At 61.6% G+C, this 18824-nt stretch overlaps 1 protein-coding gene across 2 annotated transcripts in view; it reads left to right on the forward strand.

Moving 5' to 3' along the window:
- The window catches only part of INPP5A (inositol polyphosphate-5-phosphatase A), a 158668-nt gene that overhangs the window by 66282 nt on the left and 73562 nt on the right, over nucleotides 1-18824 (forward strand). For both annotated transcript variants that reach the window (XM_070470516.1, XM_070470517.1), the window contains exons 3-4: nucleotides 12241-12341; nucleotides 15257-15344. In XM_070470516.1, coding sequence (XP_070326617.1) covers nucleotides 12241-12341; nucleotides 15257-15344 — 189 coding nt within the window. The remainder of the gene's footprint in view (nucleotides 1-12240; nucleotides 12342-15256; nucleotides 15345-18824) is intronic.

The following is an 18824-nucleotide window of genomic DNA, read 5'->3' on the forward strand; positions in this document are numbered from 1 at the left end:
GGCAGCGGTGTGGGGCCTGGGCTCTGAGAGTGCGTCTGGTCAGGCCTTCCTTCTCGGGGGGCAGGCCCCCACCTCCCCCACACTGTCCCGACGCAGCCCTGGGGTGGAGGGTGGGCGGCTGGGCGTCCGGAGGACCCCTGCCTCCGGGGCCGAGGGTCATAGACGTCTCCGCAGGGTGTTCTCAGGCATAGCTGGTAAATAGCAATCTTGCCTCTGGAGAAAATTCCTTTGTCCCTTTTCGGCTCCTTATCTCGGCTGTCCAGCCTGCACTGGGTTCTTTGTAGGATGTAATTCCTTTTTAGGTAACTCAGATACTCCTCTTTGGAGCAGGCCTAACAAGGCCTGGCTGCTGCTATTTTTAGCAGGGCCGGGCTGCTCTGCGTGTCCTGGAGACCAGAGCCGCCCTCTCTTCACCACCTGTACAATGTCAGGACAGGGTCTGGTTTTGTTTGGCTGGGTGGTGTGTTTTTGTTTTTATTTTTAATTCCCTCAGCTCTTCCTTGCCAAAAATCTCTAATTCACTCTTTTCCAAAATATTTTTCTTGAGCCTTTCTATGAAAGAACCTGTGTATTTCTATCAGTTGCCTACGATTCCCCCCTAGAGTTTGCAGAAGCTCCTTTTTTTGGTGAAGAATGTTGGCCCAGCGTGTGTGCAGATGTGGGCAGCCACCCTGTCCCAGGTGGGCAGGGTGGGGCCAGTTAGAGCCCACGCGGCCGTGGCCCCGACCCTGACTCTCCAGGGCCAGGAGCCCCCGCCCGTCCAGCTCCTGCTTCTCTGAGCTCCTCCCCACCAGTCGTGGCCTGCGCTTGCTGCCCACATCTTGGAGGAACTTCCCGTCCACCCTCAAGACAGCCCTGCCATCCTCCCTGAAGGGCTTTCCATCTAGGCTCCTTCCCGGAGGCGGGGGCAGGCCTGCAGCTCTGACCTCAGTGGCCCAGAGAGCTCCGGGCTGGCACTTTCACTCCTAGTCCCGGGGTCCCCCGGGTGACAGCAGGTCCTGCCCCCGCGGCATTTGCGATGGTGTTGAATGGACACACCATCCGGTGCTTGCTCTGCGTCCGTCCTGAGCACTGTGACCGAGTGAGGAAGGGGACATTCAGAGAGGCTGGGAAAACAGCAACTAGGTGGTTGTTGTTCAGCAGCAAAGTCGTGTCTACTCTTTGCGACCCCATGGACTGCAGCACACCAGGCCTCCGTGTCCATCACCAACTCCCGGAGTTTACTCAAACTCATGTCCATCAGGTCGGTGATGCCATCCAACCATCTCTTCCTCAGTCACCTCCTTCTCCCACCTTCAATCTTTCCCAGCATCAGGGCCTTTTCCAGTGAGTCAGCTTTTCCCATCAGGGGGCCAAAGTATTAGAGTTTCAGCTTCAGCATCAGTCCTTCCAATGAATATTCAGGACTGATTTCCTTTAGGATGGACTGGTTTGATCTCCTTACTGGCCAAGGGACTCTCAGGAGTCTTCTTCAACACCACAATTGAAAACATCAGTTCTTTGGCGCTCAGCTTTCTTTATGGTCCAGCTCTCGCATCCATACATGACCAACAGGAAAACCATAGCTTTGACCAGACGGACCTTTGTTGGCAAAATGATGCCTCTGCTTTTTAGTACAATGTCTAGGTTTGTCATAGCTTTTCTTCCAAGGAGCAAGCGTCTTTTAATTTCATGGTTACAGTCAGTATCCACAGTGATTCTGGAGCCCACAAAAACAAAATCTGTCACTGCTTCCACCTTTCTATTTACCATGAAGTGATGGGATCAGATGCCATGATCTTAGATTTTTGAGTGTTGAGTTTCAAGCCAGATTTTTTAAATCTCCTCTTTCACCTTCATCAAGATGTTCTTTAGTTCCTCTTCACTTTCTTCCATGAAAGTCGTATCATCTGCATATCTGAAGTTGTTGATATATCTCCTTGAAATAGCTTGATTCCAGTTTGTGCTTCATCCTGCCCGGCACTTCACATGGTGTACTCTGCACAAGTTAAATAAGCAGGGTGTCAATACACAGCCTTGTTGTTCTCCTTCCCCAATTTTGAACTACTAAGTTGTTCCATGTCTGGTTCTAATTATTGCTTCTTGACCTGCATACAGGTTTCTCAGGAAACAGGTAAGGTAGTCTGGTACTCCATCTCTTTAAGAATTTCCCACAGTTTGTTGTGATACACACAGTCAAAGGCTTTAGTGTCATCAGTGAAGCAGAAGTAGATGTTTTTCTGGAATTCCCTTGCTTTCTCCATGATCCAGTGAATGTTGGCAATTTGATCTCTGGTTCCTCTGCCTCTTCAAAACCCAGCTTGAACATCTGGAAGTTCTCAGTTCACATACTGTTAAAGCCAAGCTTGAAGGATTTTGAGTGTAACCTTACTAGCATGTGAAATGAGAGCAATTATACAGTGGTTTGAACATTCTCTGGCATTGCCTTTCTTTGGCATTGAAATGAAAACTGACCTTTTCTAGACCTTTGGCCACAGCTGAGTTTTCCAAATTTGCTAGCATACTGAGTGCAGCACTTTCACAGCGTCATCTTTTGGGATTTTTAAACAGCTCAGCTAGAATTCTATCACATCCACTAGCTTTGCTCGTAGTGATGCTTCCTAAGGCCCACTTGACTTCAGACTCCAGGACGTCTGGCTCTAGATGAGTAACCACACTTATCATGGTTATCCAGGCCATTAAGACCTTTCTTGTCTGGTTCTTCTGTGTATTCTTGCCACCTCTTCTCAATATCTTCCGCTTCTGTTAGGTCCTTCCTGTCTCTGTCCTTTATTGTGCCTATTCTTTCATGAAAAGTTCACTTGATATCTCCAGTTTTCTTGAAGAGATCTCTGGTGTTTCCCATTGTTTTCCTCTGTTTCTTTGCTTTGATCACCGAGGAAGGCTTTCTTATCTCTGCTTGCTGTTCTTTGGAACTCTGCATTCAGATGGGTATGAGTGCATCTCCTTTGCCTTGCATTTCTCTTCTTTCCTCAGCTATTTGTGAAGCGTCCTCAGACAACCATTTTGTTTTCATGTATTTCTTTTTCTTGGGGATGGTTTTGGCCGCCTCCCGTACAATGCTACAAGCACCACCCACAGTTCTTCAGGCACCGTGTCTACCACATCTAATCCCGTGAATCTATTTGTCACCTCCAGTGTATAAACATAAGGGATTTTATTTAGGTCATACCTGAATGGCCTAGTGGTTTTCCCTACTTTGTTTAATTGAAGCCTGAATTTTGCGTTAAGGAGCTGATGATCTGAGCCCGAGTGAGTGAGCTCCCGGTCTTGTCTTTGCTGACCGTGTGGAGCTTCTCCATCTTTGACTGTGATCCCTGAAAGGCCAGGCAGCAGCCTATGGTTTGTTGTGTGGCCTAGTGATGGCCTTTCCTGCCGAGTGGGCCATGGGAGAGGGTGCGCCCCGCGGCCGTGTCCTGGGCTGTCCTGGGCTGTCTGTCAGGGCAGCGTCCACACGTGCATGTGTGTGCATGCACTCGTGTGTGTGTTCCCTTCACTGGCCATGCACATGTGTGCGTCTCCCTTCTGAGCCCTCTGTGGTCGTCCTCTGGAGCCCCTGCCGCTCACTGAGGCACCTCCCAGCCCCTGGGGCTCAGGCACCAGTTTGGCCTCGTCTCACAGAAACTTCTGTGGTGGACGCTCTGCTCTGTGCTGTCCACAGCGGCCACTGTCCGCGGCCCTCACTGTCCTCGGCCGCCACTGTCCGCGGCGGTCACTGTCCATGGCCGTCACTGTCCGCGGCCGTCACTGTCCGCGGCGGTCACTGTCCTCGGCCGCCACTGTCCGCGGCCGCCACTGTCCGTGGCCGTCACTGTCCGCGGCAGTCAGGCAGCCCTACCATTCAGTGCGGTCCAGACCGTGAGCATTCAATGTGACCATCGACACGGTAGGTTTGGGACCTGCCATTGTATTGTCTGTTTTATGTTTACACCTTCTGGTTTGTCCCTTTATTTCCCCATTTCTGCTTTCTTTCGGATTGTTTCTCTTTTTCTTTTGCATTCTGTTTGAAGTCGTTTACTGGCGCCTTGCCTTTCGTGAAGTGTTTTCCTGGGCTCTGTAGGTTTGAGTCCGCCTGCCTCTGGTTGACACCCTGCTCCTTCGTGTTCCGCGTGGACACGCTGGGACTGCGTAGGTTTCCGAGCAGCATGCGCTGTCCATCCGCCTGCACTGGGGACTCCCGCCGGCGGGTTACAGCTGCTGTAAACTGTGACTTACAATTGCTACTTCAAATCAAGGCTCAGCACCCCATCCCCGCTCCCCACCCGATCCCGTCCAACTTGCTGCCTGGCTTGGGGTCAGGTTCCCAGGGGCGGCCTCCACACCTGCCCAGCGGTGTTGCTCCGAGGCTGCTGGCTGCCGGGCCTGAGTCTGCCCTGGGCCCCGGTCAGCGTCTCCCCAGCCTGCTCTAGTGGAGCTCCGCGCAGGCTCATGGGGACAGAGCCCACCCGAGTTTACTCATGAAGATGCCCTCTGTGGCTTTGACGTTTGAAGGACTGTTGGCTGAGCTGTGTGATTCTTGGCTCATGTTTGCTCTCACTGAGGATTTTTATAAAAGGTGGTTTTGCCACTGCTCCACCTGCACGGTGGTTCTGGTGTGGGTCTCTGGCTCTGGTGTGGGTCTCTGGTTCTGTTTCCTGGGGGCCTGGAGGACTGTGTGTTTCGCTGGGATGTGTCTGGGAGTCCGTTGCTCTGGGGTGATTGTTTCGAGGGCTCAGATGCCCCTCAGTGTGAGTTCAGCTCCCCCTGCCTTGGGAGGCTTCCCTGGGCCCCGAGTTCCCTGCCTCGCCCTCTCCCCGGGGACCGGGGTGCAGGGGCTCCCCCTGCCCTTGCCCACGCCCACCCCACCCCGCCCTTTTGCTGACGCTCTCCTCGTTTTCTGTGTTTTTCCACCCTGCGTGGCCCCTGCTGAACTTTCCTCGAAGTCGGTTCTCCCTCGGGTGCTCTGTAACGTGCCCTTCTTTCCTGTGACGATTTTGTCCTTTTCCCCATTTCTGTCCTGAGGTTGATCCTGTCTCTCTTTCGAGTCCGCTTCTAATTTCGTTCTGTTTCCAAGCGTTTCTCCTCCCCTCGGCGCCTGTCTGGATGTTTGCCTCTGTCTGCAGGGGGCTCGCAGCTCTGGGCTGCTCTGTGCCTCTGTTGAGGGCGGGCCTCTTCCTGGGGGTGCGCTTTCCTCTCGGGCCGCAGCCCTGAGGGGACCTGCTTTTCCTCTGCCCGCCGCATTCCTGGCCTCACAGCACCCTCTTCTGTCCATCCGGCAAAGTCTGGCAGAGCTGTGCCGCCTGCTGTGGGCAAGGGGGTGCCTCCCCTCCGTCTCAGAGCGCCCGCCTGCCCCTGCTCCCCCGCTCACATTCCCGCTGCAGCCTGTCCGCCCTCCCCGCAGCCCTGCTCTGCAGAAGCGGGGCCTCCTGGCGCCCTGCAGCCAGCCCGTGGACCCGCCGGGCCAAGCGTCTCCTGCCATCCGCAGACGCCTCGGGCCGCCCCTGCCCAGGGCTAGGTGTGACTGCGCTGTGTGGGCTGGTCGCCCGGCTGCCGGTTAGACCCAGAAGCTGTGAACCCGGTGACCTGCCCCCCGCCCCCTCACCCTTTCTACTCTGTGCCTCCGAGTCCGGCTGCTGCGATTCCCCCTGGGTTGGAAGTTGGTTTGGGTTTTTGCACGGGGGCCTCTTACCCGCCTCCCGTCTCAGCCGGAAGCCCTGGGTTCCCGTGTGGCCATGCGGAGTCTTGTCCCGGCGCCTTGCCTCCATTTCTTGGCTTGATGTTTCCCTGAGGGGGGCTCGCCCTCCCGTTTCCCCAGAGACGCAGGAGGGAAGGAAGGCTTCGTTCTTTTCATCCACCGGTTTTCAGAGGGGTATGCTGGCTCCATGCTGACTGGCATGGGGGAGGGGGGTTAGCATCATCATGAGCTCATGGATGTAAGCGTGTGTGTGTGTGTGTGTGTGTGTGTGTGTGTGTGTGTGTGGCCTGTCCTGGAAGGAGGGGGAGTGCTGGTTAAACTCCGACGTGGCGTCAGGCTCCTCTCCCACTTCCTGCAGGGCCCTCCAAACCCCCCAAACCCCCCACCCCAATGCTCCTTGCGGGGGCCAGGCTCCTCCGAACCTGCTCTCTCCCCCGAGCCCCATTCCTGGCTGTGCATTCGTCCCTGGGCTGCCCAGGGAGAGCCTCCGTGGACCCCGTGTAGCCTCTGGCGTGGGGGGCGCATGGTCTGCAGGCTGTGAAGAGGGGCACGGCGGCTGCTTTCCCGGCCTGCGGGGCCCTTCCTGCAGGCGTCTGTCACTTTCCTCCCCAGATGCTTCATAATGAGGACCCGTCATTTCAGCACCTTGGTTCTCACGCGAGACGTGCCTTTGTCTCCTCCCGTCCACTCCCGCGTGAGCTCGTCCCGGCGCCTCATCGTGTCTTTCGAAGCCCCCTCTCCTGTCCTCCATGTGGAGGGGCCTCCCCACCGAGCCCTGCGGCGGGTGGTCTGCGCCTGCAGGCCACCGGGGGCTCCCTGACGTGTGGGGGGGCGCGGGGGGGGCTATTTTTGGATCCTTCATTTTTTCGAGATTTGTGGGATCAGAGTCAAGTGTTTGAGGAGTTTGATGTGACGTGAAGAGTGAATTCTGTGCCTTAAAAGACCACTTAAGTTCAGACCACGACAGAGTGAGTGGTCTCGTGAGGGAGATGTGTGTGGGTGTGGAGGCGGCAGCAAGGCCCTGCCCAGAGGGCCCGCCCGGCCTGAGGCGGCTGCTTGGGCCATCAGGTCCTGGCCTCCGTGAGTCACCAGCGGGGCGTCCCTGGAAAGCAGCTCCGCTCGGCCTTCCCTGGGGACTTGGGCGTGGTCCCTGCCACACTCTGGGGACCCACAGCCTCTGCACACGGCGTGGCGGTGTGACCTGCAGGAGCCCACGCGAATCCCCTGCCCATCTCCGGGATGCCTTCTGCCCTTCTCGCCCCCGGACTGGAGCTGGGCCTGAGCTGCTGGACAAGGGGGACTGGGCCCGGAGGACGCAGGCCTGAGCAGGGTCGTGAACTGCCAGCTTCCTCTGGACCACCTGCGGCTGTCCGCGCCCCTCCTGGCCTGTGCTGCTCCTGGCATGCCAGGAGGAGCCGCCCGGGTGGAGCCCTGGGCCCCTCATGAAGGTCTGGCTTTGTGTGTCGTCCCGGGTTCCAGACGCGGCGGGGACAGCCGCACACATCACGCAGCCTGTGGTGGCTTTCACGCGACTGCGCTGTGGTGTCACTTGTTCCTGGGCCTGAGGCCAGGCCGTCTGGTGCCCTGACCCAGGCTGCCCAGAGCCGCTTCTGACCGGGGTCCCTGGTGCCCTTTGCGGTCCCAGCCCCAGGCCCGGAAACCAGCCTGCAGTCTGCCCTGGTTGTGGAGGTGATCTGCTGCCTGAGTGCCCGGGCCCCTGCCCGGCTGTGTGGTGTTGGGTGAGGTGCCCACTGGGAGACCTGCCGCCTGGTTCCCAGAGCCCTGAGGCTAGAGTCCAGAAATGGGGGGTCCGGGACGGTGTTGAGGGGGCAGTGAAAGCGTGCTGGTGAGCATCCTGTACCCTGCTTAGGCGGAGTGCAGGCGCGAGCCGGGTGTCACTGCGTGCCCTTCCCTGGGGCACGGCCGGGTCCAGGCACCCTCCCTGAAGCTGGACATGCCGCCCGCCATCTTGGGTCAGGGGCAGCTGCCGCTGAGCAGGGCTCCCTCCTGCCCGCCTGGCACTCTGCACTCCGCTCCAGGGCCTGGCCCATGTCCCTTCCCCCCAGCCCGCTCTCTGGTCAGCTGGCTGAGCCCCGGGTGCAGCCCCTTCCCGTCGGGCACCTCACTGCCCTTGTGCCCAGAGGAGCTGTCTCAGCCCATGGACCGCGGCCCGTCCGCCCACTGCTCGCTGACCTCTGGACAGGACGCGGTGGCCGAGGCCGGGTGCAGGCAGCGTGGGAAGTGACACTGTGGCCCTGCGCGTGGGTCGCCCGCCACTGGGATGGTGGGCGGGGGAGGCCAGGGTGGGCTCTGCAGGGCCGGCCGTGTCACCGCGCCAAGGGAGGCGCAGAGCGGAGGATGGCCGGGGGGCGGGTGTGGACGGCCGGGGCCCCACTGCTGCTCCAGCACCACCCTCGCTGTCCGTCCCGGCCACCCTGCCCTGGCCGTCTCCCGGGGGCCTCACCCTGGCCGCTGCCCCCGCCGTGGACGTCCTGGCACCGCTGCCCGTGCCCCCAGCCCCGGGGCGTGGGGCCGCGGCCTCCGGGTCCCCTCGTGAGCCGTGTGGGTCCACACCTGCCCGGGTGACCCGAGGGTCGCTCCCGACACCCAGCCTGTTTCAGGGCCCAGGGGAGACACGGGTCCGGGCCGTCGCCCGTGTCAGGACCCCATGCAGGGAGGGCTGCAGGGCGGCCGGGCCGCTGGATGGCTCTCCCTCTCAGGACGGCTCCCCTCAGGACAGCTCTCTCCCTCAGGATGGCTCTCCCCCTCAGGACGGCTCCCCCTCAGGACGGCTCCCCCTCAGGACGGCTCCCCCTCAGGATGGCTCTCCCCCTCAGGACGGCTCCCCTCAGGACAGCTCTCCCCCTCAGGACGGCTCCCCCTCAGGATGGCTCTCCCCCTCAGGACGGCTCCCCCTCAGGATGGCTCTCCCCCTCAGGACAGCTCTCCCCCTCAGGACGGCTCCCCCTCAGGATGGCTCTCCCTCTCAGGACGGCTCCCCCTCAGGATGGCTCTCCCTCTCAGGACGGCTCCCCTCAGGACAGCTCTCTCCCTCAGGATGACTCTCCCTCAGGATGCCTCTCCCTCTCAGGACGGCTCCCCTCAGGACAGCTCTCCCCCTCAGGATGGCTCTCTCAGGACGGCTCTCTCCCTCAGGATGGCTCTCCCCCTCAGGATGGCTCTCCCCCTCAGGATGGCTCTCTCAGGACGGCTCTCTCCCTCAGGATGGCTCTCCCCCTCAGGACGGCTCTCTCAGGACAGCTCTCTCCCTCAGGATGGCTCTCCCCCTCAGGACGGCTCCCCCTCAGGATGGCTCTCCCTCTCAGGACGGCTCCCCCTCAGGATGGCTCTCCCTCTCAGGACGGCTCCCCTCAGGACAGCTCTCCCCCTCAGGACGGCTCTCTCAGGACAGCTCTCCCCCTCAGGACGGCTCCCCCTCAGGATGGCTCTCCCTCTCAGGACAGCTCCCCCTCAGGATGGCTCTCTTTCTCAGGACGGCTCCCCTCAGGACAGCTCTCCCCCTCAGGACGGCTCTCTCAGGACAGCTCTCCCCCTCAGGATGGCTCCCCCTCAGGATGGCTCTCCTTCTCAGGACGGCTCCCCTCAGGACAGCTCTCCCCCTCAGGACGGCTCCCCTCAGGACAGCTCTCCCCCTCAGGACGGCTCCCCTCAGGACAGCTCTCCCCCTCAGGACGGCTCTCTCAGGACAGCTCTCCCCCTCAGGATGGCTCCCCCTCAGGATGGCTCTCCCCCTCAGGACGGCTCCCCCTCAGGATGGCTCTCCCTCTCAGGACGGCTACCCTTGGGACAGCTCTCTCCCTCAGGATGGCTCTCCCCCTCAGGACGGCTCTCTCAGGACAGCTCTCCCCCTCAGGACGGCTCCCCCTCAGGATGGCTCTCCCTCTCAGGACGGCTCCCCCTCAGGATGGCTCTCCCTCTCAGGACGGCTCCCCTCAGGACAGCTCTCCCCCTCAGGACGGCTCTCTCAGGACAGCTCTCCCCCTCAGGATGGCTCTCCCCCTCAGGACGGCTCCCCCTCAGGATGGCTCTCCCCCTCAGGATGGCTCTCTCAGGACGGCTCTCTCCCTCAGGATGGCTCTCCCCCTCAGGACGGCTCTCTCAGGACAGCTCTCCCCCTCAGGACAGCTCCCCCTCAGGACGGCTCTCCCTCTCAGGATGGCTACCCTTGGGACAGCTCTCTCCCTCAGGACGGCTCTCCCCCTCAGGACGGCTCCCCCTCAGGATGGCTCTCCCTCTCAGGACGGCTCCCCCTCAGGATGGCTCTCCCTCTCAGGACGGCTCTCTCAGGACAGCTCTCCCCCTCAGGACGGCTCTCTCAGGACAGCTCTCCCCCTCAGGACGGCTCCCCCTCAGGATGGCTCTCCCTCTCAGGACAGCTCCCCCTCAGGATGGCTCTCCCTCTCAGGACGGCTCCCCTCAGGACAGCTCTCCCCCTCAGGACGGCTCTCTCAGGACAGCTCTCCCCCTCAGGATGGCTCTCCCCCTCAGGACGGCTCCCCCTCAGGATGGCTCTCCCCCTCAGGATGGCTCTCTCAGGACGGCTCTCTCCCTCAGGATGGCTCTCCCCCTCAGGACGGCTCTCTCAGGACAGTTCTCCCCCTCAGGACAGCTCCCCCTCAGGACGGCTCTCCCTCTCAGGATGGCTCCCCCTCAGGATGGCTCCCCCTCAGGATGGCTCTCCCCCTCAGGACGGCTCCCCCTCAGGACGGCTCTCCCTCTCAGGATGGCTCCCCCTCAGGATGGCTCCCCCTCAGGATGGCTCTCCCTCTCAGGATGGCTCCCCCTCAGGATGGCTCCCCCTCAGGATGGCTCTCCCCCTCAGGATGGCTCTCCCTCTCAGGACGGCTACCCTTGGGACAGCTCTCTCCCTCAGGATGGCTCTCCCCCTCAGGACGGCTCTCTCAGGACAGCTCTCCCTCTCAGGACGGCTCCCCCTCAGGATGGCTCTCCCTCTCAGGACGGCTCCCCTCAGGACAGCTCTCCCCCTCAGGACGGCTCCCCCTCAGGATGGCTCTCCCTCTCAGGACGGCTCCCCCTCAGGACGGCTCTCCCTCTCAGGATGGCTCCCCCTCAGGATGGCTCTCCCTCTCAGGACGGCTCCCCTCAGGACAGCTCTCCCCCTCAGGACGGCTCCCCCTCAGGATGGCTCTCCCTCTCAGGATGGCTCCCCCTCAGGACGGCTCTCCCTCTCAGGATGGCTCCCCCTCAGGATGGCTCTCCCTCTCAGGACGGCTCCCCTCAGGACAGCTCTCCCTCTCAGGATGGCTCCCCCTCAGGATGGCTCTCCCTCTCAGGACGGCTCCCCTCAGGACAGCTCTCCCTCTCAGGATGGCTCCCCCTCAGGATGGCTCTCCCTCTCAGGACGGCTCCCCCTCAGGATGGCTCTCCCCCTCATGACGGCTCCCCCTCAGGACGGCTCTCTCCTTCAGGACGGCTCTCTCAGGACAGCTCTCCCCCTCAGGATGGCTCTCCCCCTCAGGACGGCTCTCTCAGGACAGCTCTCCCCCTCAGGATGTCTCTCCCCCTCAGGACAGCTCTCTCCCTCAGGACAGCTCTCCCCCTCAGGACGGCTCTCTCAGGACGGCTCTCTCCTTCAGGACAGCTCTCTCAGGACAGCTCTCCCCCTCAGGACGGCTCCCCCTCAGGACGGCTCTCTCCCCCTCAGGATGGCTCCCCATGAGGTCGGCTTCCCCTCAGGACGGCCCTCTCATGCTTCCCGTAGAGCCGCCAGGCTGCATGGCCGCAACTCTGAGGAGGACTCCGTGGTCAAGTCCGAGTGACAGGAGGGAAGCCCGGCTGGGTGCCACCTTGGGGCCAGTCTGGCTGGAGCCCGGGGAGACCCTGGTGACCAGGGAGACGCCGCAGGCCTAGCCCTGGGGGCTGGAGGGCGAGCCGCGCCCGGAGGAGTGGGCCCGCCGGCTCTGCCGCCTGCCCCTGCCTGGGTGCACCCAGTCCCGCTGACCGCTGACCGCCGCAGCCGCGCCCACCTCCCCAGGGGCTGGGCTGGGGCTCGGGGGCTAGTCGGGCAGCCGGGCATGAGACAGCGCCCGCCCTCGCGGCCAGCTCTGCTCCTCCTGTGCGTGCCCGTCGCTCAGTCGTGTCTGACTGTCTGTGACCCCATGGACTGTAGCCCCCCAAGGCCCCTGTGTCCATGGATTCTCCAGGGAAGAACACGGGTGGGTCATCATTCGCTTCTCCAGGGCATCTGCCCAGCCCAGGGATTGAACCCAGGTCTCCCGTGTTGCAGGCGGATTCTTCACTGTCTGAGCCACCGGGGGAGCCCTGCTCCCTCCTAGATGGTGGGACCCATGCACACATGTGCGCACAGCGCCGACACACGCATACAACACGCGTGCACTCACATCCCCGCGGGGCCGCGGCAGCGTCAGGACGGCTGTCCTCCTGGCCCTGCCCACTGCTCTGTGGCCGACGTGGGACCTCCCGTCGGGGTCGGGGAGACGCCAGCACTCCTGAGAGACGGGGAGCTCCCTGGGGGCCACGCCCCGGGGTCGGGGGCCACCCTGACTCCTGCCTTTCTTCTGCAGGTCGTCCACGCTCATAGGCCACACTTCCTGGCCCTGCACTGCCAGGAGTTCGGAGGGAAGAACTATGAAGCGTCCATGTCGCACGTGGACAAGTTCGTCAAGTAAGTCTGGGGGCAACTGCCTGGCCTCCACCTCCTCCTGGGGTGGGGTGGGCGTGGCTGGGGACGAGGGGCAAGCCCCACTGAGGGCCAGGCCCGGGTTGGGGTGCCTTGCCCAAGACGGGGCATGGCCCGGGCATGGGGGGTGGGGGAGCGACGGGGTGGCTGCACCCCCTGGGGTTCCAGGCAGTGGAACCTCTGAGCTCAGAAACGTCAGCCCCAGGTCCAGGCTGAGATTCCGTCCTGTGGCCTCACGGCTGTGTGGCCTGCTGCTGCTGAGGACTGGTGGACGGATGGGCCGGGTGTCCACTCAGAAGCTCACAGCTCGCTGGTCGCAGTGGGGTGGGCACAGAGTTCCGCTGTCCGTGGGAGGCGTGCCCTGTGGCTCTGTGGGGGTCAGGCCTACCCAGAGTCGCGCGGCGCCGCCCAGGAACAGGGACGCGGACCTGGGAGCTGGACACGGGGGTGGGCAGGAGCGGGCCGGACGGCAGGCGCCCTCTCTGCTGCGCGTGACCCAGACTCCAGGCGCTGTGGCAGCTCCCACTGGTGGAGGGGGAGGTGACGCCTCCGAGGCCGCTGTGGGGGGTGTCCAGCCTGGCCCCAGCCTGAGGCCGAGCCCAGCAGCCATCACTGGCCTCAGTCCCCTGTGGGGGACACAAGTCATCCCTGTTTTCCGCTGTCACACTGACAGATGTTAAAAAACTTCCAAATGTTCCCCAGATAACCTATCACTTAAAGCAATTTCAATCAAAATGTTTTCTTAGCGCCGAAACCAATACTAGAGTCAGCGTAAAGAAGCAGAGGGCCAGGGCTCGCCACAGTGATCCTGGAGCAGAGCGAGGCGGGCGTCCTCGCTGCCCCGGCCCGAGCCCCCGCGTGTGGGCGCGGGGCGACACCTGGCGGGCTGTGCAGGGCCCCGCGCGTCGCCCCCGGGCGTGGCCAGTGGCGGCTGGGTTGGGAGGGCACTGGGGGGCCCTGGGCTAGGAAGCCATGCGCTGATCCCCCCGCCCATCCTGTCCCCTTCCCTCCCCCGCCTTCCCGGGCTGAGCTCGTTGTGCCAGAGCCAGGGCGAGAGGCCTCGGGTGGCCCGGTGGTCCGGTGGTGCGAGGGTGAAGTGCAGGAGAGCATGCGGGCAAAGGCTTCGTCAGAAGGTGTGCAGGTCCAGCAGAGGGAAGACGGACACGTTGGACTGTGGTGACATTGAAGTCTTCATCCAAAGACACCACAGACAAAGTCACAGTTTAGCCACAGTTGGGAAAAGATATCTGCAGTGTACTTGACTGACAAAAATGGTCAGTATTTAAATGTCTGAAGAACTCTAGTTAGTCAACGAGAAGAGAACACTTTTGGGGACGCCGGGCATTTCAGAGATGAGCAGACGGGGCTGCAGGGTCTCACCTCCATGCCTACGCCATCACACGCTCCTGTCCGCTGCCATCGTCCTGCTGTTGTTAGAGACGCTTTATTCCTGCCCAAGTTGTGCGTAACACGCGTGTTGCCGTTTTTGCTCTGAACCAGCCGGCTACCTTTCTCAGAGGTTAAAAAGTGCAGGGACGCGTCCCCTGTGTGGCCACCTGCCGCCCCCAGGGCACGGCCTTGTCTGCACCGTCAGCTTTCTCTCGCACCATCTTCCTCCAACCTGAGAACGTTAGCGTTTATCTCAACGCAAGTTGCTGCTGATCAATTATCTCAGCTTTTGTTTGTCTGAAGGAAGTCTTTGTCTTCGTCTTTGAAAGCTGTTTCTGTTGTAAACAGAATTCTCGTTGTCCATTTTCCCCTTCAGTACTTTAAGTATACTGTCCCATTGTCCTCTGTGCGGCCTTGTTCCTCAGCAGAGTTGGCCGTTGTTCTGGTCTTCATCTTCTGTATATACTGTGTCTTTTCCCCCCGACTCGCAGTTTGTCTTTCTAGCTCGTGTGTAGCAACTTGATTGTTTTGCTTTAGTTTGATTTTCTTTGTGTTTCTTTTGCTGGGAGTTCTTTGAGCTTTTCCAACCTGTAGGTTCATAATTTCACTGAAACTTCAGGAAAGCATTTGGGTTGTTGCTTCCTTTCTCTTTGTTCTCAGACTCCCACTTCTGATGCTAGACTGTCACACAGTCTAGCTCTTTCAGATTTTTTCAGTTCATATTTTTCTTCTTTGCTTCAGTTTGAATAGTCCTGTCTTTTAGTCACTAATCTATCCTTTTTTTTTTTTTACATTTTAATCTGCTCTGAGGTCCATCCAGTGAATTACTTCTGGTACTGTAATTTTAGCTCTAGAAGTACCATTTGTGTGCATATTTTCCTTACTACTCTGTCCACGTTTCCCTTTAAATCTTTGGTTATATTTATAGTAGCTCTTTCGAGTCTCCTTTCAGTGAATTGCATCGCTTTTGTCCTTTCAGGGTCTGTTTCTGTTGACTTTCTTGTGGGGCACGGGTCCTGTCTGCCGCTTCTCGGCATGCTGATTTGCGCGGTGTCGTGCCCACACCCTGCCTCTACCCGCGGGCACACTGGGGCTTGTCTGGCAGGCAGCCGGGGCTCGGGCGCTAGGTTGACCCTCTCAAGGCTCGTCCTCCCAGCCTTCCTCCCCGCTCCTTCCTGCTTGCTCGCCTTCACCTCTCAGAGCTGGAGCCCTCTTCTCCCCGCCCCGGGTGGAAGGCCAGTGGGGCACCCGTGTCCCCTCCCCTTGCTGAGCAGTGTTGGGGTGCAGCCCTTGGGGGGGTCAGGCGCCCCCATCCGTCCAGAGCCATCCAGACCCCGGGCGTGCGTGGCGGCTGCACTCCAGGCACGTCTTAGAGATGGGCCTTCCCCACTTCCTTCCCCGCTCCCCCGCTCCCCATGGTTTCCAGGCGGCCTTTCCTGCCCCCATAAGCGCTCCTGTGGAACCAGGAGCTGCCTGCGTGACGTGTGTAAAGACGTCCCTCTTCCTTCCAGGGAGCTGCTTTCCAGCGACGCGATGAAGGAGTACAATCGGGCGCGGGTCTACCTGGACGAGAACTACAAGTCCCAGGAGCACTTCACGGTGAGCGTGCTCCTCCTCCGCGCGGGGGCCCGTGGGCCCTGCCGTCCCCTACACAGCGGGCTGCCCTGCCCCGGGCACGGGCCATGCGTGCGTTCCATGTGACGGTGGGGGGACCACGGACAGCAGCCCCCGCTGGCGTGACGGCCAGGGGTGTGCTGGGGGCGGGGACACGTGGGCGTCTCGGGGTGCAGAGCTGGGCAGCTCTGGGTGGCTGTCACCGCCTCGAGGGTCCCCGTCTCGTGAAGAGTGGCGTCAATCAGCTCCTCGGTGGACGGGGCCTTGGTGGTCGGGCACAGAGGCCGTGGCCTCAGGAAGGCCGGGAGTGCCCGCCGCCCGTCCACCTGTCTGTTTCACACAGCCTTTGGAAGTCTCCGTAGTTCCTGGAAAGGCTCAGTTCCCGAGCTGTCTGCTCTGCTCGGAGGCACCTGTCGTGCCGTGCTGATGCAATAGCTGCGCTCCTCCTCCAGCCAGGTGCTTGGCAGGGTGAGGAATGGCTCACGGTGCAGGCGCCTGGGGGCTGAGACCGCTTCACTGTGGCCGTGCCTCATCCCTGGAGGTTTATCTCAAAGAGGGCTTTCTCCATTTGCAATGGAGACAGGAGCCTGCAGCAAAGCGTCCCCGTCCCTCAGCGGTTTCCGCGGAGGAAGGGCCGTGCAGACGGCTCTGTGTAAGGAGGTTATCAAAAATTATTTGCCAGTGAAAACTGGAAATAATTTTAAGTACGCAAAATTAGACATTTTCACACTGTGGGCGAGCCGCCTGGGAATAATCTGCAGCCGCTGCAGATGACGCGCACGGAAGACCCTGCCATCCGGTTGGGCGTTGAGGCCACGCCCCTCCTGTTCTTCCGGGACCAGGGACCATCGGCGTCTCGGCCTCTCACACCTGCGGCGTCTCTATCAGAGCCGCCAGCCCTTCCCTCTCTTGTCGAGTACGCTGATGGCCACAGGGCCATCCTGCTTGGTTTCAGCCCGGGAAGGCACTCAGGGTGGCGCCTTCTTGGGCAAGCCTGGCCCCACACTGGATGCCAGCCCGGACATGGGGACAGCCCGGGTCTGAGGTCCCCGAGGCTCTGTCTCCCGGGGTCCAAGGGACCCGACAGGGTCTGGAGGCGAGGCCGGAGGCCAGACCTGCCCGAGGTGCGTGGGGGCCCTGCTCCCTGCCTCCCTCACCCCGCCGCTGCCTGCAGACGCCGTCCTGCGTGGCCACGTCTCCCGGGCAGGAATGCCCGCAGAGCTCCACACCCCGGGTCCGGACCTCGCTTCAGACACTCTGCATCAGGGGAGGCGTGCATTTGTCAGCATCTCCCCCAATACAGGAACGACCTGCGATGAAGGCCTGCCTGGCCCCGGCCCTGCGTGCCCGTCCCCTCCCCCCTCAGGGCCATGTGTGGAGCCACCTCTGCCGGACCCTCTGGCCATCCTGGCGGAGGGACCTCTGCGCCCCTGCGGTTCTGGGCAGAACTGGGCAGCCATGTGGCCACCCCCTCGCCCCAGCCTGCTGGCCTCTGCCTGTCAGAGGGAGCGAAATTTAATTTTTACAAGATTAATGGCGTTGGAGTAATATTTTTAGCTGAGTGTGGTTCAAATAATAGGCCATTAATTGAAAAAGGAAATTGAAATGAATTTATCTTGTACATAAATGCTGTCACAGGTATTAATAGGGATCAGAAAATAGTAGCCTGTTCCCAGAAAGGGGGCGAACCTGCAGCTGCCCCTGGTGATGAACACGAGGCGAGGGCCCCAGAGCCCTCAGCAGCAGGAAGGGGGGTCTGCAGCTTGGGGGAGCTGTGCCCTGGCGCAGGGCTCTGGGAGGGCGGGGCTCGGTTGGGGGCGGGGACGCTCTGGGGGCGGGGCTCTGGTTGGGGGCGGGGACGCTCTGGGGGCGGGGCTCGGTTGGGGGCTGGGGGCTCTGGGGTGCAGCCTGGGGGAGCTGTGCCCTGGCGCAGGGCTCTGGGAGGGCGGGGCTCGGTTGGGGGCGGGGACGCTCTGGGGGCGGGGCTCGGTTGGGGGCGGGGGACTCTGGGGTGCAGCCTGGGGGAGCTGTGCCCTGGCGCAGGGCTCTGGGAGGGCGGGGCTCGGTTGGGGTTTGCAGCCGCTCAGCAGGGGCCTGCAGGTCCTGGCCTTCACCAGGAGGTGGCGCCAGAGCAGCACCTCCCATCCCAGCCGGAGCTGCTGGAAGCTCAGATTTTAGACTTAAAATGATAACTAAATTCTGCCTGCTCCCGAAGACCATCCTGAGTGGCCGCTCACTGAAGCAGGTGGCTTGTGTGGTTCACTCAGGCCTAAGGAGACAGAGCATCCCCCACTGGCCGTCCTGGGCGGCTCTGCTCCCTCTGACCCTGCCCCCTCTGACCCTGCCCACTGGCCAGTCCCCCGCCTGCCTGTTTTCTTCTGGGAGATCTGCTTCTTCTGTGCCCCAGCCTCCCATCGCCCGTCCTGCTCCTGGGAACTCACTGACTGCCCTCATGGGCTGACGGCCCGGCCTCAGGGTGGACGCAGCCACGCATGAGCTGGGTGGGCTGGCTGGAGCTCGCAGGCTGGCCCAGCCCTCTGGCTCCTGGATCCTCGCCTTGGGCCGCGGCCACCTTGATGCGCTCAATGTTGGCCTTCTGCCCTCTGTATCTGCCCCTTGGATCCAGAGTCCGGGAGCAGCGAATCTGTCCCTGAGCGGCCTGGGCCTGCTTCAGCGCCTGCCGGCTGCTCGGCAGACTGTCTGAGCATGTGGACAGGGTCTGGGGCAGGGGGCCCGGATCCCAGTGGTCGGGCTTTGAATGCCTCGAAGACCGTGGGTTGGGTGGGTTTTCCCGGTGCAGGGGCTCTGAGCCTGGGGCCTCCACTTTGGAGTTGGGGAGACGAAAGGCTCATGCATAGTTGGGGAGGTGGGGGCCGGGTGAGCTGGAAGCCATGGGCAATGAAGTAAGACCCCAGAAAGAAGGGGCTGCCCCTCATGTGCCTGCCCTCCCCTGCCCTGATCCCCGCCCGGGTCTCCCTGAGCGGACATGGGCATCTCTGTGCCCAGGGCGCTGCTCTGGGCGGGGAGGGGGCTGTGCCACTGACCCCGTCCTGGTCAGCTTCGCCCCAGCATTTTCCGTGGTGCAGTGGAAAGCGCCCTGGGTTTCCTGGCCGACTTCCACACCTGACGCCCCTGGTGGTTTTGTGTTTGTCCGGAAGAGCCAGGATGGCCCAGTCTTCATTCCCCGTGAGGCTCAGATGCTGACTCTCTCCCCGCCACGCCAGGCACGCCCTGTTCACTGGGGCAGGAGTGACCGGAAGAGGGGACCCTAGGAGCCCCTTGCAGTGTGGTTGGGGGCCCTGAGGCCCCGCCCGCCCACTCCCTGCTCCCAGAGCCCCTCCTGGGGCAGCTCCTGGGCCATCCCCGGCACCACCTGCCAGGCACAAACCTGGTGGGGGCCATGAGGCGTGGGGTGAAGCCGGTGGCCACACGCCTGGCCGGTCCTCACCTGCGCCTGCAGGGCAT

Source organism: Odocoileus virginianus, chromosome 7, assembly GCF_023699985.2.
Source record: "Odocoileus virginianus isolate 20LAN1187 ecotype Illinois chromosome 7, Ovbor_1.2, whole genome shotgun sequence".
NCBI classification, from domain to species: Eukaryota; Metazoa; Chordata; class Mammalia; order Artiodactyla; family Cervidae; genus Odocoileus; species Odocoileus virginianus.